General features: G+C 39.7%; 1 protein-coding gene across 1 annotated transcript; it reads left to right on the top strand.

The window, feature by feature from the left end:
* Nucleotides 1–16: 16 nt before the first annotated feature.
* Nucleotides 17–11866, top strand: LOC132770077 (stromelysin-2-like). The gene is made up of 10 exons (XM_060766962.2): nt 17–147; nt 983–1221; nt 3749–3897; nt 3993–4112; nt 4865–5026; nt 6937–7075; nt 7215–7348; nt 8486–8645; nt 9896–9993; nt 11612–11866. Exons 1-10 carry the CDS (start codon nt 40–42, stop codon nt 11713–11715), a joined length of 1413 nt encoding a protein of 470 aa, XP_060622945.2. The 5' UTR covers nt 17–39; the 3' UTR covers nt 11716–11866.
* Nucleotides 11867–18328: the final 6462 nt, after the last annotated feature.

Below are 18328 nucleotides of genomic sequence, written 5' to 3'. Positions count from 1 at the left end.
TCTTTGAGTTAGCAACTGGGATCCAGAGTGAAAGCCAACATGAAATGTTTTCTGCTGATGATTGCACTCTACGGAGCACTGTCTTCCGCTCTGCCCTTAAACCAAGAAATTGATGACATTTCAGAAAAGGACATGGAGCTTGCCAAGGTAATGAATTATTAGAGATAGTAGTTGCTTGACTTATGCAGAGGAGAATCCAGACAACAGGTTTACCTCAAATAGATTATTTCTGTTATTGTTCTGTCCCTTCAAGTCAACTTTGATCTATCACAGGGCTTTTTTTTGGCACAATTTATTCCTGTAAGAATGAGAAAGTATCTTTCTCAAGTGGGTTTCTATTGTGTTTGGAGTTTTGAACCCTGGGTTCCCTGAAACTTAATCCATTATACTACACTGGTTCTTGGAAATAGATAACTACAGCTAGCTAACCATTGAAGCTTGCCTACTAGCCATCATGGTGAGACAATTTCTTCTGGCAATTTCGGGCTAAATGATTTCTACTAGCAATCCTGGCTAGAGGACTCTGGTAGCTGTAATGAAAGGGGAGTTTTTCAACAAGTTACAGCCAATATCATCCTGTTTCTTATTTGGTTAATGTGTTTGGAATATGGGAAATCTGGGTTCTAGTCTTGATTAAAATATGAAAAGTACTGTGTCATTTTTTTCTCAGTCCCCAAGGTTTGTTCCAAGGAAAGGAACAATACTTTGAGCTCAGTAGAAAAGACAAAGGCAACAGTAACAAATAATATATATATAGTTAAGACTGTATTCCAGATACTTTGTAGACCTTGTTGAATTGTTTAGGGGAGTTATTGTGTATTGCTATATTTATAAATTGGGAGCAAAAGATGGATGATCTTCCTCATACTGAGCATAGGCAGGGCATTGTAAGAGACATTTTAAAATTATATGTGTGTGTATATACATATATATGAAAAACAGTGTTTCCAGCAATAACATATATGTCATATGTTCCTGACAGAAATACATGGAAAACTACTATCCCGAATCAGAGTCAACACCTGTTTTGAGAAGTAAAAAAGGTGTTGATAAGGAAAAAATAAAACAAATGCAGAACTTTTTGGGGCTGAAGGTAACAGGGAAACTGGATTCAAGCACTTTGGAAGCAATGAAGAAACCCAGATGTGGGGTTCCTGATATAGCGGAATATCGTACCTTCCCAATGTCTCCAAAATGGGAAAAGAAAGACCTGACATATAGGTAAGATTTCAAATATGCTTGCTTGATTGTAGATGTCACATGAAAATAATTGTTGTTATCACTTGGAAAAGTTGTTCTTTAAACTACAACTCTGAGAACTATTCCCCAACTGCTATTATTATGATGCTTGAGGGATTTTGGAAATTTAAGTTCAGGCTAGCCCTAAATCAACCATCATGATCAACTATGATGGATTGGTGACTACATGCACTGAGTTAAATCTTCTATAATAACAAGTTGCTGGTTGGTTAGGTCAATCAGATCAGCTCATCATTAGTCTCACTTTGCCTGTTCTCTTTGTCCTCATGTCGGTTTCACTAAGGATCTCTCTGTGAGAGCCTGGGCATCGTGGTCATATTTGCTGAAGTCATAATGGGGCACCCATATGATCAATAAGAAAAGGGGAGAGTGACAGACACGTTGATCACACAGCTCCATCTCCTTTTCTGATTTCAGCAAATGCAACCATGATGGTTAAGCTCTCCCAGAGCTCCTAGATAGTGAGAAGCAGTGGAGTGACACAGGAGCAATCCATCTTCCTTGGAAAGAGTGATGGTAGCCATATGTGTTGCGGACAATGGATCAGGTTGAAATCGACCTGATCCAGTTGTCCACATCACCACAAATCCTGAGGACACTCCAGAGTGTCATGCTTACTTTGCCTACCATGGAACAAGTTTGAGTTAAAGGGTAGAAATTCCAATTCTTGCTAGATTCTTGTCATTGTGCATTGTGAAGATTGCTAACACCAGCTTCAGGGAGAGGCTTTTTAAATCATGTCGTAGACTCACCCTCGGGTCTTTTGTGGGCATGTGGTTTTTGCTCCCGTGATACATAGCAGATTGTTGTGTGTGCATAATTTGTTGCTTGTTGTCATTGTTGCTTTTTAAATATATATCAACAAGTATATACCTGCTGGGGGAAAATATGACTTTGCTTTTCATGTTCATATGCATTCTGTTTCCTTAATTCTCAAGCCCTCAAATTTCTAGGATTGCAAAGAGCAAGATATTGAGGCATTCATACCTAGACATCTGAATGTGTTTTCTTTGGATGTATGTGTTTGATTGAAGTTTAAGCATTGCAATGAAAGAAATTTTGGAATCAATTGAAAAGGTGATATCAAAATGAATCAAGCAAACTTGAAGAATGATCCAATATGGAATGAGCATTTTCAGTGGCCAGAAAATGATAAATGTCAAAAACAAAACAAAACCTAGCTATTCTACATGATGGACTGACAATCATTTTGTCCATCAAAGCAGGGATTGTTAACCTGCTCATCCTTATTTGCTACCACTGTTGTTTTCTTTCTTGGAAAATTTCCACAGACCAGCATGGTTGAGTAGAACTGATTTAGAGCACATCCTACGCTGTATCCATACTGCAAAATTATCGCAATTTGTCACTACGTAAATTATCATAGCTCTGTACTATGGAATTCTACAAGTGATGGCTTTGTGAGATATTTTATTGACCAGAGATGTTTGGTGCTACAACAAACTATGAATGGCAGGATTCAATAGGATGAAGCCATGCAGTTAAAATTTATTTATTTATTTATTTGCTGCATTTGTTGACCGCCGTTCTCAGCCCTAGGGCGACTCACGGCGGTGTACAACATATAAAAACAGTTTACAATAAGGGAATATCACAACAATAATATCAACATAACTATCAACAATACAATTACACTAAATCATCCGCGCCGTCTCATCGTAGAATCATAAACCAATCTCGTTATCCCAATTCCGTTCCAGTCATCATTGCCAATCGTTGTAGCACTTAGTCAAACGCCTTCTCAAATAACCATGTCTTTAGTCTTTTGCGGAATGTCATAAGGGAGGGCGCCTGTCTAGTGTCTACAGGGAGGGCGTTCCACAGCCGGGGGGCCACCACCGAGAAGGCCCTATCCCTCGTCCCCGCCAGGCATGCCTGTGAGGCAGGCGGGATTGAGAGAAGGGCCTCCCCAGACGATCTCAAGGTCCTCGTGGGCTCATAGGCCGAGATGCGGTCAGAAAGGTATTTTGGGCCGGAACCGTTTAGGGCTTTGTAGGCCAACACCAGCACCTTAAATTGGGCCCGGTAGCAGATCGGCAGCCAGTGGAGCTGGAACAACAAGGGCGTTGTGTGCTCCCTGCGTCCCGCTCCTGTTAGTAACATGGCTGCCGCGCGCTGGACTAGCTGAAGCTTCCGGGCCGTCTTCAAGGGCAGCCCCACATAGAGAGCGTTGCAGTAGTCAAGGCGGGATGTGACCAGAGAGTGTACTACCATGGCCAAGTCAGACTTCCCGAGGTGAAACAGCTATAGTTCTGCAGTATGGATGGTCTCCTTGTTTCTCTGATCATTGATGTACCTCAGGGGCAGTCAACCGAGGCAGGGCTAGGGGAGTGAGGCTGTTTGGCTAAGGATTCAAGGGATATACTCATTTCATTTTATCCTTTGAAGTTTTGTATTGATTTCTGTGTTTTTTAAGTGTAGATACCCCACCACAAATACTTAGTTCTTTTTTCTGTTTATTCTACAGTATTCAGAACTATACACCAGACATGGAGCGTGCCGATGTAGACAATGCAATTGAGAGAGCCTTGAAAATGTGGAGTGATGTAACCCCATTAACCTTCACGAGAGTTTCTGACAGCTCTGCAGATATAGAGATCTCTTTTGCTTCTAGATGTACGTAAATCACATGTAAAAAAAAACCACCAGGAGATTTCTTCCAAAGTCTTGTTTGAGGTATTAAATGTATATTTTTCTTTTCTTTTTCAAAGATCATGGTGACTTTATTCCCTTTGATGGACAAGGTGGGCAGCTGGCTCATGCATATTCTCCAGCTTATGGTGGAAATGCCCATTTCGATGAGGATGAAACTTGGATGACATCTTCAACAGGTGTTTTTAGCTCTCTTAATATATTCAATGATGCATGATGTTTGTTATGTCTGTTAAAATTGACATCTATTAGGAAGTCCTAAAAAAAAAAAGCCCCAAACCATGTGATAGCATGTGATTACATTTGATCTTGGAAGCTAAGCAGGATCAACACTGAATACCAGGCACTGCAGGCTATTGTTCAGAGGATGGAACTCTAAAGCCATCTCTGAGTGTTCCTTCAAAGAAGGTTCAGGAGACCTCTGGTCTTCTAGATATTTTTGTGCTACAGCTACCTTGCTGTCTGAGACTGGAAATTCAAATCTAACAAGAAGCAGAAGAGCACACATTCTTACTATTGGCATAAAGATATCGGAAGGTCTATAGTAACTGGTTCAAATAAAACCAATAGTACTGATCATGTTTAAATGGCTCCTGATCAGCCGAAGTTACTTGTCAAATCCCCTCTACCTTTTTCCGGCAATAAACAATGTCTGAAAAAAACTGGAGTGACTTTATCAATATTTGTAGTTTCTGAAATATTGAAATTTAATAAAAAATAAAGCATTAAAATGCATTTTGGCATGTTTTGTTGTCAAGAACTATGCAAAACATTTCATGGAAAAAAACTGATGGATAGTGAGTGATGTTCTGATTTGCACTTTGTTTTGGGAGTTGAAGAGGGTCATTTTGAATGGATTTTGGCATGCATATGTTTTCTCACTGTTGTCCAGCCAAAGTCAAGTGCTCATGCTCTTCCTATTTCCTTTTAGGAATCAACCTTTTTATTGTTGCTGCCCATGAGTTTGGTCATTCCCTGGGTCTTTATCATTCCAGGGAGTTGGATTCACTGATGTTTCCAACTTACCAGTTTGGGGACCCCCAAACATTAACGCTTCATAGGGATGACATCGAAGGCATCCAGCATCTGTATGGTAAGTGAAAGTTATCAGATGAAAGTCTGGATTAATTATGCATGTAAGCATTACATTGAATAGCAACATGAGCTCTCTTTGGGCAGTGTTGTGATATTTGACTCAGGTAGGTCTGCTACAAAAATGGATTATCTAGATCAGAATTTTCCAATCTGTGTGTCACGAATTGTTAGTGTGTGCCAGCTACAGTGTGTACATTTACAAGGAGCTGGTTTAACCTCCAGTTTGCTAGTAAAATTGAATTACTGTGTCACAAAAGGATGCATGTCTAACAAGTGTGTCATCAAGATAAAATGTTTGAAAAGCTCCAATATTGATTTGTTTCAGTCTGGGTTCAAGCCTGGTTAAGAGACAGAGACAGCTTTAGTTACCTTGGTGGATGGCTTACAAAAGAGAACAGAGAGGTGGAATGCATTCCTGTTGCTTTTGCTGGACCTTCCAGTAGCCCTCAATTATATTGACCATAGTATCTTCCCTTGAAAATCCGTTTTTTTCCCTTCCTGTTATTTTTTTTGCCAGCAAGTAAAGACATGTAATTGTTTTTCAACTTTGGTAGTAAACAATTTAAATTGCATTGTACTTTTAAAATCCCAAGCTTGGAGAAAGGAAATGTATAAATTATTTTAACAAATAAATGTCATCTGAAAATGAGAGAGTTAATAGAATCATAGAATCAAAGAGTTGGAAGAGACCTCATGGGCCATCCAGTCCAACCCCCTGCCAAGAAGCAGGAATATTGCATTCAAACCACCCCTGACAAATGGCCATTCAGCCTCTGCTTAAAAGCTTCCAAAGAAGGAGCCTCCACCACACTCCGGGGCAGAGAGTTCCACTGCTGAACGGCTCTCACAGTCAGGAAATTCTTCCTAATGTTCAGATGGAATCTCCTCTCTTGTAGTTTGAAGCCATTGTTCCGCATCCTAGTCTCCAAGGAAGCAGAAAACAAGCTTGCTCCCTCCTCCCTGTGGCTTCCTCTCACATATTTATACATGGCTATCATATCTCCTCTCAGCCTTCTCTTCTTCAGGCTAAACATTCCCAGTTCCCTAAGCCGCTCCTCATAGGGCTTGTTCTCCAGACCCTTGATCATTTTAGTCGCACTCCTCTGGACACATTCCAGCTTGTCAATATCTCTCTTGAATTGTGGTGCCCAGAATTGGACACAATATTCCAGATGTGGTCTAACCAAAGCAGAATAGAGGGGGAGCATTACTTCCTTAGATCTAGACACTATGCTCCTATTGATGCAGGCCAAAATCCCATTGGCTTTTTTTGCCGCCACATCACATTGTTGGCTCATGTTTAACTTGTTGTCCACGAGGACTCCAAGATCTTTTTCACACGTACTGCTCTCGAGCCAGGCGTCACCCATTAGTTAGTCATGGTTCAAAAGAGAAACACTTGGCAGAAGGTCAGCCTCTGATAATGTGGTATGATGTGTGTGTTTGTGTGTATTTTCTGGGAGAGGGAACCCTTCCCTTCCTGTCTATAGTCCATGAAAAGCAATCACAACTCATAGATTCCAGTGCAGTTTAAAGAAAAATAATTGATTGTATAGGTCTATTCTAGCTGAGAGGAGCAATTGAATTTAGGCTTTAACCTTATTGAAGCGGCCCACAAGTATTACAGGTGTGAAGGTTTTCAATGCAAATAGTATTTTATTTTGAAGTGAATCTCAAGAGGAATTAAATTGTTACTTCCATTGAGTCTATCAATTCAAAGAAATCAATGCTCAAATTCAGTTGTCCGTCCCAGGTGAAGTACACTCATTGAATCAATACAGTTTGGTAAGCCAACATTGAGATAAATTCCATAGCTCTCAAACTTAGACCCAAGTGTCTTCTAACACCCTTTGTACTGCAGCTTTGTGCATTTTTTTCATCCTTCAATTCTTTTTATCATGTTTTAAGGACCCCCTGAAGAAGACAATGGTGAACCAGAAACCCCAACAGAAAAAAATGAACAATTGTTGGCAGATTCATGTGATCCTAATCTGACTTTTGATGCTGTTGTCAGTCTCCGAGGAGAAACCATCTTCTTTAAAAACAGGTAAATGGTGTCTAAATGGATTGGCACTTTCAGTTCTAAGTTTTAAAAGACCTTTTTCTGGGGCCTTCTGTACTTGTCGTTTGGGCTCTACCATTGTTTCTCACTAAACATTTAAGGTTTCTTTTTCCAACCTCCTCAGATTTTTTTGGCGAAAAAATCCATTGAGAAGAGAGGTTGAGAAAGATCCTATTTCTGCTTTCTGGCCAACTTTGAACCACGGCATAGATGCTGCTTATGAAGATGAAGACAACGACACAGTCTTTCTATTTAAAGGTAAGTGTTCTGGCATTAATTCAATTGTTAATCCCAGTTAGAGTACACTCACTGAATCAAAAGGATGTGCATGTTTTGATTTTTCAGTCAATAACAGTATAACTACACGGGTTCATTATAGCACTTTGGTATCACTTTAACTACATGACTTCAGCCCAGGTCAGGCATGTAGCCCCCCCCCCCCCCCCAAATTCTCAGGATTGTCTGCGGGAAGGCCTTACTGGTACATTATTGAAACTGTTATGTTTATTCATATCATGATGTGATCACCATGCTCAATATATGCCATATGCATGGGGGTACTGGGATAACAATACAAAAGGTTTGCTAGGGTAGATCCTCACCCCCCCCCCACCCCACCCCCGAATCAAAATCCTGGCTAAGAGTCTGACCCAGGTTATAAGAAGTTTAAACCAAAAGCTCTAGTTCCTCACCAAAGTTAAAATCCCAAGATTCCATAGGACAAAAGCCTATCATGAAACCGAACTTTGCAGTGTGGATGTGCCCTGAAGCAATGTGTCTACTGTTTGGAATTTCCAGTTCTGGCCTCAGGAGTCTTGAATATCCTGTTTTCATAGAAGAATGTCCTATTATTGACTAGAATGTGTTATGAAAATGTCAATAGGCTTGAGTTATCAAATATTATTTCACAAAACCTTGTTTGTGAAGACCAAGACATTTTCCTATTAGTATTAGTGTCCCAACGTATCTTCCCCTTAGCTTTCAGAAGGAAAGTAAAAACTTGGCTCTGGAATCAGGCTTTTGCAGAATAGTGCAGTGCAATAATAGTCTTGGATTATGTGCAAAGACTATGGAACAGCTTTGGACCACAATTTAGGGATGGTGTGATTTTAATATTGAATGTAATGTTTTAAATGCTTAATATGTATTAATTTTAATTTAATTTATTTTAGACTGGTATGTGTCTTAAGGCATTGAATAATTGCCATATGTACTTTCAAGGTCCCTATGTGTCCCATAAAGGAAGAGATTGGTAGTAATCATTAATATGAAGCAGTCATGAGTATCTAACTCTCACTTAGACATTTGTATCCACCCAATTTGATTTCAGCCACTCATTTAATAGACCTTTAGTTCATCCTCGTGCATGACTTTCCTGGGTTTTTTTCTTTATAGGACATAAATATTGGGCTACCAAAGGAAACATTATTCAGCCAGGTTTTCCAAAGAACATCCACAGCCTGGGTTTCCCCAAAACTGTGAAGAGCATTGATGCAGCTTTTTATGATAGAAGCTCAAAGAAAACATACTTATTTGCTGGCAGCAATTACTGGAGGTAAGAAAAACTATACACTTCCCAGATTACCTGAAAAATGAGAGCTAATATGCTGCTGTGTTAGGTGTGCTAGATTGGAATTTGGGAAATCCACATTTGTGTCCTCCACTGAGCCATGAAACTCATTGGGTGAGTTTGGACCTGTCAACTCCCTTGCAGTGTAATCCATCTCATTTTTTGTTTGCATAAAAGTATACGTATAGATATATTCAGCATCTTGTGCATATAAAAGGAAGGGGGATAAAATACATTACATTTTTACTAGCAGTCCTGGAATGTCATTTCTAAGTTCTATGAAACCTTTGCAACCAAAACCTAAAGAACATGTATCCTGAAATCAGTCACATGTCTTGTGAAGATCCCATATAATTTCCATTTTATTCAGTCTCCCTGATCATAATTTCTATTGTCCTCAGGTGTCTTTTGCTGGTAGTGATGTGCATTGGGCTTTGGAAATTGACCAAGCCAAAGCCACATCACATTGCTTTCTTCTCAGACATTTGTCATGTGCCCTAAATTACAACCCTACATATGCTTGCAATAAGACCCAATGGTTTCAGCTGGTCTTACTTGAGAGTAAATGTAATTAATGTTAAACTGCAAGTCTAAAAGAAACCCATTCCCAATTATATAACATCAAGTCATGAAATTCCAGAAAACAGAATACAGTTATGACAATAGCTGAGAAAGTGACGCCACTCAGGCTAATGCACATGGTCTTTTGTAAACTTGAAGTGGATTTATACTACAGCATTTTATCAGTTGAATGCCACTTTAGAGGTCATGGTTCCATCCTTTGGGATTGTTAGCTTGGTGAGTAATGTACAATTTTCTGCTAGAAAGACTTTTGCCAGAAAGTTCACCAACATAAAATTCTAAGTACCTTACCAAAATGCAAATCTTAAAATTTTGCATGAAGAAGCTATGGCAGCCAAAGTGGTATTGATCTGCTATGCTTGTGTTGTATCGACATACTCCAGAAGCTTCATCTGCCACATTATACATGAGAAGGGAGTCAAAGTCTTGGAATATAGTTAATATGGATCAGAGGAATATCAACACATTAAATGTCACAATTTTGTTGGTATTATGTGTTCGCCCACATATACAGGTTCATATGTAAATGGATTAGATGTTGTTTTCTCTTAGTTCCTATTAGAGATAGTTACAATGCAGGATGCAACTATCTTGTTACATCATTTAGGGATAGTTACGATGTCAGTAAATCTTGAGCATATTAATTTTTTTAGATATGACAAAACCAGGAATTTCATGGAGAACCCAAGGAGCATTAAAACTGAATTCCATGAAGTTGGTCCTCAAGTGGATGCTGCTTTTCTGCATAATGGTAAGCAGAAGATGATTTTAAAGGTATTACTGTAAAGAACTGAAAAGATGGAAGAGAACTTGGATTTCTTCAAATCCAGGAGTGGGAATCATGTGAGCCCTCCAGATGCTGGTGAACTATATATCCCAGTGCTTTCCACTATTAGCAGTTAGGCCAGTACCACCTGAATTTGCATTTCAGAAAAATCTGAAGAGCTCCATGATTCCCATTCCTGGTCTACTCACGCCCTTTGGTTGGTGCAAGTTCCTCAATGTAAGATTCATATGCAAAATCTATAGCAGAGTCATCTCCTTTCTAGCCCCTTTTCAGATATATGTAGTAAAGAACTCACTAAATCAACAGTCTTTAGTTGTTAACAGATGTGATGATATCTATAGAAAACTTTAACTAGAAGGAATTGAAAATATTTCCCAGATTCTAGTCTATTAGATTGCAAAAGGTAGTGATATTATGAATATAATATCCCCATAAAGCAGTCCAATGTGGAATGAATTAATTCAGTGGCCATATAATATGATCTGATCACTACATATAGTATGGCTTGAACTGAGAATCGTGAAGCAGGGCATGCTCAGTTTCCATTAAATTTTGTTGCAGGTTCTATTGGTAATAATAATAACCTTTCGTGAGAGAGATGGAAACTTTTTCACTTTATTCTCCATATTCTCATCACTTACTTGGTTATATACCAGCTAAATGTAGCAGTGTAGCATTATTCAAATGTGTTCCGTTGATTAAAGAAGTATCCATTAAATTTAGGAGCATTAAATATGAGGAATGATGAGGAATAATTGTTTCAGTGTTGGTCTAGGACTCTGGGATACCAGAGTTCGAATCCTTCCCAGAAATCCCCTGGGTGTCCTTGGGCAAATCACATTTTCTCGACCTCAAAGGAAAAGAATGACAAACCTTCTTTGAACAAATCTTGCCAAGGAAACCTGGTGATAGGTTTATTCAAGGGTTTTCATAAGTTGGAAAACATCCTAAAGTAAACAACAAGAACAACAACAAATACTTCTAGCAAAAAAAACATCTGACCTGAATGTAAAATCCATATAGGTTGATACTTGCAAATGCCAGCCTCCCCAAATGAACATGCAGATTTGATCAAACTATTATTCTTTCCCTGCCAATGTATATGCACAGGTTTATAGGTATATTCTAATTCACAGCTTATGTACACAAAAACAAGCAAATATTTATATTGGAACCATCAAGAACCACATCCTATTGAACTGATCCTGTTAATTTACTTCTGTCCACACTAGGGTAGACAGGTCCAGATGTATTGGCCATTATTATCATCATCATCATCATCATCAACAACAACAACAACAACAACAACATTCTACCCTTCCTGTCCCCAGGATTGGGATTCAAGATGACATACAAATTAAAATGATGGAAATACACTAAAACATATAGCAAACACTTTGAATCACCAGGCATGCATAAAATTTTGTCCATTTGATCAGATGATCTATAATATATTATACCAATATTTTATTTAAATAAAAACAAAGCAGGATGGCGGGGGGCAGGGAGATGAATCTTTCATAATAAGATTTCTGGGTTTCCTGGCCCTATTCAATTTATAATCTTTCCCCTATTCTTTTAGGACGCATCTATTTATTCCGTGGCTCACTGCAATATGAATATGACAGCAGAACCAACCAGTTTCTTGGCAGAAAGAAGACCAATAGCTGGTTTGGCTGCCACTGATGTTTGGGCAAGAAAGAGAGAGAAGTCACTGAAAACAGCGGGTTCCCCTTTTCTCCACACACCTAGCCCTGTTATGTTGGTTACTCTTTCAAAGAAAAATGTGCAGATTGTTACCTCAGACTATTTATTCATTTCTATGATGCCAAATAATAAAGTGATTTATCTTTCTATAAGAGGTTGCCATGGTTTGTTTTCATTTGGATCAAGGAAAAATATAAATTCAAGCACTGTATAACTAAAGAGGGGACATTATCTAGACTAGAGCTTCTTAAACTTTTATACTCAAGATTCCTTTCCACCTGAATTTTTTTTTATATGACCCTGGGTATAAAGGCATATAAAATAAGTATAAACATAAAAATACTGATAATATCTCAGCATTTGCAAAACTTGCCAAACAGGCTGATTTTTCTTTTTATGGAGTACACAGAAGCATCTTCCATAGAGTCCACTGTAAACACTGCACAACAGATTCATATAAATGCCTAAAACAGCCACTAAGGACCTCATCCCAAGATGGGGGTAGGGGGGGAATTGCATTCTTACCTTGCATTTCGTTCCATTCTGTTTATAAGGAAAATGGATAAGACAGTCACATTCATCATACGCAATGTACTTTTATTTGTGTATACTGTAATCCTCCCTGTTCTAAGCGATCACACGGGTGAGTGTAGTACCCACCCTTTCTGTATTCTGCATTCTTCATCTTTTTTTAAAAAGGAAAATTGCAAAACTCCAAAATCTAGTGTAAAGAACCTCCGCCACTGGTAATGAAGCTGCCACCCAATTGTAGAGAGACGCTACCAACTAGTGAGGAAACGCCTAGGTTTAGGAGAGAGGAGCCACTGATTTGTAAAAGGCTCTGGTAGTAAAGCTCTGTTTGTGTTGTGAGGTAATTTTGGTAGAGTGGGTGCGCAGAACGTAAAATTAATGGAGATGAGGCAGTTTTAAAAACCAAAGAGAACAAGTTTATTTTTAAACAAAGCGTATGGTTGCAGTATGAAGATGTTAAGCTTGGCAAATACTTGATGGTTACATGTAACTTGGTTGCGATACAATTCAGACTTTCGATGTTACAACTTATGAACTCTTGCTGTGGTGAAGCGCTTTATTAACCAGTGTTCCCTGCAATGAATAGTCTTTCTGTTTGATCTATACTTGATCAAATCACAGATCTCCAGTCTTCCTCCGACTAGCGATCCTAGCAAGCCTCTGTTAGTTCTTTCTAACTAAAGCAACTAACAAGGTTTTCCCCTTCAGCTTCCTAGCTGAAGAAATCTCTACTATTCACGAACACTAAAAACTGACTCTTCACTTCTTCACTCCTCAGAGTCTAAAAACTGACTCTGCTGCTCTCTCAGAGTCTTCCCCCCTGACTGACTCTAACTGTCACTTTTTAAAACCTTTACTCTCTAAGCTCCTCCCACCTCCTCTTCTGCCTCGTTTCCATGGTAACACATTTCTCACAGCTAGGCCGCTCCAGCCTTAGGGCAACCAATTCAAACATAAATACAGTTATAAGCATATTATTATAAACACTTCTGTACATCTAGGTTCTGCAAAGTTGAGACCTGGGGGCCTCAACATTGAGCTAAGGTGACTCCATTTAGGATCTGGACCCACAGTGTAAGAAGCAGTGATCTTAACATCTCCTTTTCCAAAAATTCATATTTTCCTAATCATGACAGATCCTACTAACAGCTAGGTAAAGGTAGTTCCCTAACAATAAGTCCAGTCATGTCTGACTCTGGGGTGTGGTGCTCATCTCCATTTCTAAGCCGAAGAGCCAGCGTTGTCCGTAGACACCTCCAAGGTCATGTGGCCAGCATGACTGCATGGAGCGCCGTTACCTTCCCGTCGGAGCAGTACCTATTGATCTACTCACATTTGCATGTTTTTGAACTGCTAGGTTGGCAGAAGCTAGGGCTGACAGCGGAAGCTCACGCCGCTCCCCGGAATCGAACCTGCGACCTTTTGATCAACAAGCTCAGCAGCTCAGTGCTTTAACCCACTGCGCCACCGGGGGCTCCACTAACAGCTAGGGGGTAGCAATTGAAGCTTTTTAGTCATTCCACTGTGTTACAAGATAGGACAGCATGGTCGAGCACTGCTCTTCAGTTTGATGGGGTTTGCAATCCCCTTACCTGTCTGAAAAGTCTTGCCAGATTGAAAACAGTGTGGGGCAGGGTTCACAAAATCATAGAGTCGGAAGAGACCATAAGGACCACAAGCAAATTTTGCACAGCAAATTTTGCAAATAAGGTCCAAAAACTGTTGAATTTGGAGACCTTCTTAAAGTGGGAGAAAATTGCTAATAATAATTTATTATTTCCTTTTAGATAAAAAATTAGCGAAGAATCATATCTCACAACATCATAGTGAAACATTTTCTTTCATAAATGTCTTGTTTATATAAAGGGCATGTTTATTATTGCCTCACCAGTTGGTAATTACAACTTCCCCCAGAATATACAGAAATCTATGTGTGTATATTTACTCAGCTATCACCTGAAGATATCATTTAGGCAGGTGAAGACAAGCAGTCTGATGCCACAGGAATCCATGACATTAAATATTATGAACCGGGCACTTGGCCAAGCAATTAAAGGGAGATAATTGACACACTCAAGTGAGCATCAAATGTGCTGTCAGTACTAGCCAAAACCATAGGAATGGAGCTAAACTTAAGAGTTTACATTACAAGAACAACCCTTTCTGTAGATCTCTGAGTAAACTAATGATAACATTAGTACAGGTATGCTAGAGACAGGTTTTTGCATGCATTCTTTATCTTGTTTTGCAATGGTTCCCTGGCTACATTTCTGTCTCTGTTCACTAATAAAACTAGGAACATAAGAAAAAATCAGATGGAAACCCTGAAACCAAAAGTAGTATTTGCTAGTGAATATAATGTGCAGCAACAAAAAGTGAACACTTTTAATTTGAACAAAAAAGGTGAGCATTACACCAGCGGTGTGCTTATAATTCCTTCTTTAAAAACAAAAGGGTTAGACCACCACAGCTTTTAGCAATTGAAAAGACAGCCTTGAGATGAATCTATGCTTTATAATGAAGCCACATTAACTTTAACAGTATTTGTTTTGGGATCATGAGGGCTGCCAAAGAATGCTGATGCCTCACCAAAATAAAAATCCCAGCATTTATAACATTGAACCATGGTCATCAAATGAGAAATGTCCCCTAAATAGGAGCTTCAGGTTCCTGAAGTAGTTTCCCCTTTTGATTTGCCTCAGCACTAACACTGACATGTTACGTGAATCAAATGTGCACTTTATTTTTGGGAAAGTAATTTAGCCAAAAAAGGTGAGCATTAGATTTGAGTAAATATGGTACCTCTGCATGCTTCTGAGCCTCTTCTTTCTTCCTTTCTATAGGAACTTTCATACAGTACCTATAATTTGGGAGAGAATGGGTTAAAGGTGGGGTGGCCAGATGACATTTGTGATAGATGCGCACTCAATCACAGCAATTGAAGAAAACCCCAACTCAAAAAGGTCTTCTTTTCTCCTGGGTGAAAAAGTAGATTTTCCTATGACTGTGTGGCCCTGCAGTCATGTAAAGTTCGGGATTTCTCTCTTCAGCCCCTGTGGAGTCTTGTTCCTGCCCATGTTGGTTTTAAAAACCCTGAAACAGCTGATCAGCTGTTCAGGCTCCCATGGAGACAAAGCTGGTTTCCAGCTGGTTTCAAGAGGAGGGACACGGAGAGCCATTGGAGGTCTCTGAAAGTGTTTATTTTAAACTTTATAATATTAAACAAGAAATTAGGAAAAGAGGGAAATCTGGAGGCAATTTTCAAAAAATAATTCCCACCATTTTGCACTGACGCTCATACAATATCATATAATAGGTTTCTGTTGTCCAGAAGGTTTTCTAACTCTATCTCCTAGAGTCCTGCTACCTTGTCACATGCACCGCCAGTATTGTCAGAAGGTGTGGGGAACTATCACCCCCATATCTTGCACCGTTCCAGATTTCTCCCTCCCCATCACATGGGAGGAATCATCTGCCAGCCAGCTTGCCACATTGAGGGCAATGCAACACTGGGCAATCCTTACAACCTCTGAGGATGCTTGCCACAGATGCAGGTGAAACGTCAGGAGAGAATGCTTCTAGAACATGGCCATACAACCCAAAAAACCTACAACAACCCAAGACAGGAAGTGTTTTATGTTGCTGTTGGAGGCTTTTTTCCGGTGATGACTCCAGTTCCACCGCCCCAAAAGTACAGTACTTCTTCCACTTCTCCCACTTCTGTCACAACTGGAGTTGCTGCCAAAATTTGCCATGTATGGTCAAACCACTAAATTGTGCTGAGATAAAGAACCCAGGAAACTGGCTGATGGATGGAGTGATGCAACACAAATTCATATAAAGTGTAATATACCAGGAAGTTGCTTGTTCCATGTTAAGGAGGAAGTGATCCCATAATTCTATATGCTCAGTGTTCTTGAGTTAAAAATGAACTGAACTACTGGAAGGTTGTTGAATGATGGATAGCAAATGGGTCATTTTCTACATGTTCTATAGTATGAAATTCTAGTTCTGAACCAGTGACACCAGAGAGACTGTGCTATTTTTGTTCAGTAAACCGCACATGACAATTCGCAGTGATGTCACCAGGGTTGATGTCATCCAGTGAGATAACTCATGGAGTCAACCCATGGACCTCCTGCCACACCAAACCATACAGAATCCTGTTCCTTACTCTGAAATATAGCCTACAGTACCTAATATTTATTGCCAGTCTTTCATGCATGTTGATCCTGCTTAGCTTCTAAGATTAGATGGGATCTGGTATCTTAGGGATTTCCCTGAAATATATTGCCCAACTCCCTCTATGTAAGACAGCTTCAGACACAGGGAAATAGTAAAGAATGGCCCTATCAGGAAGATCAACTCAGTGGTGCAGTCAGGAGATTTTCCCCACTCCTAGCCCCTTGCATTGTAGCATTGTATACATCTGCAAGCCCTGACCCCACTCTTGCACAATAGTAGTAAGGGAATTACTGCATGAGGACACTGTATCCCAGGAAAATGTCAGGCCAAATTGAACCCACCTATTTTCAGATGTAACAGAGGCTCTGCTGCCTGGCACCTACTCACTCAGTCTTTCCCAGCCGCTCTCATATTAAGCTTTCAGTGAGGTATTCCTCTTCCCAATATTCTTCTGTGCTTTCCTTGGGCAGCAAGCATAAGAGAGGGAAGAAGGGAAAATAGCTAGTACATTTTGCTGGTGCAGGAGGATGTGCAGCTGCAGGATCGGTAGGAACAGAGAGGAAGCTATGGAGCCTGGCCCTGCTGAGGGGTCAGCAAAGACCACTATGGCCACCAAGGTGAATCCAAGCATAGAACCAAACTATACATGCGCATCTTCAAGGGGAGTGTGACTGCATCCAGCACAAAATCAATCCTTATTTATAGACCTACCTTTTGACTAATAAGCAGGGCTGGACCTACACAGCCAGATAATCCAGTTTCTGAATCCAGATTATCTGCTTTGAACTGGGTTATATGAGTCTAAACTTCTCCAGTTCAAAGCAGGTAATCTGGATTCAGAAACTGGATTACATGGCAGTGTAGATGGAACCCAGTACTCTAGATTATTTTATCTGGATTATGTTTCAATTTGTTCAACTTCACTCAATCTACTACTAATAGGTAATGTATCACCTAAATAAAAAGTCAAATATTTTTAATGCAATGGAAAGATTTGTATTGGAGGTCAATATGTTGACAAAATTATATGAGTGGGTTATGGTAATTTACACTCTCTAATTGCTCTTTAAGCCTATCTACACTTGAAGCCGCTCTGAGTCCTATGAGGGAGAGAGGGCAGCATATAAAACAAAGTAAATAAAATCAACAAAATAAAAATTGAAAGAAAATCCTAATTTACCCCCATAGTTTTCCATCTATGTACACCCCGCATTCGCCTCATTAGGCCATCATACAACCAGGTTGAATTTGTCTTAAGCATCCACACAGGGTCCTTGCGTTCCAGGATCTCAAAGTGAATTTGCTTTTGAAAACCTCCTCCCATTTGTATCATCATGCATGTAAACATTAATATTTCCATTTAAAGTGTCTTTAGCTATCCTGCTATGCAGAGCTACCATACACTTACTTTTTTTTTTTTTGTCGTGTCAGGAGCAACCGCTCCTGTTGTGAGAGAATTGGCCATCTGCAAGGACGTTGCCCAGGGGACGCCTGGATGATTTTTTGATATTTTATCATCTTTGTGGGAGGCTTCTCTCATGTCCCTGCATGAGGAGCTGGAGCTAATAGAGGGAGCTCATCCGCCTCTCCCCGGATTCGAACCTGCGACCTGTCGGTCTTCAGTCCTGCCGGCACAGTGCTTTAACCCACTGCGCCCCCGGGGGCTCCTACCATACACTTACTGTATGATACTGACATAAAAATCTGTATACAAGTTCCTTTTTAATAAACATAGATAATATAAATATACTAATATCAGCAGCAACTTGTTGTGGGCAGCCACATTTTAAAAATGTAACTCATTCTGATCTTCAACCAGAATGTGGTATTAAAGGCCATTCTTTTTTGAAGTGTTTTAAGGGCAGATTGGAATACA

The sequence above is a fragment of the Anolis sagrei genome, chromosome 3, assembly GCF_037176765.1.
Source record: "Anolis sagrei isolate rAnoSag1 chromosome 3, rAnoSag1.mat, whole genome shotgun sequence".
Lineage (NCBI taxonomy): Eukaryota > Metazoa > Chordata > Lepidosauria > Squamata > Dactyloidae > Anolis > Anolis sagrei.
The sequence above is the reverse complement of the archived record's forward strand: the minus strand, read 5'-3'. Positions and strand labels throughout refer to the sequence as shown.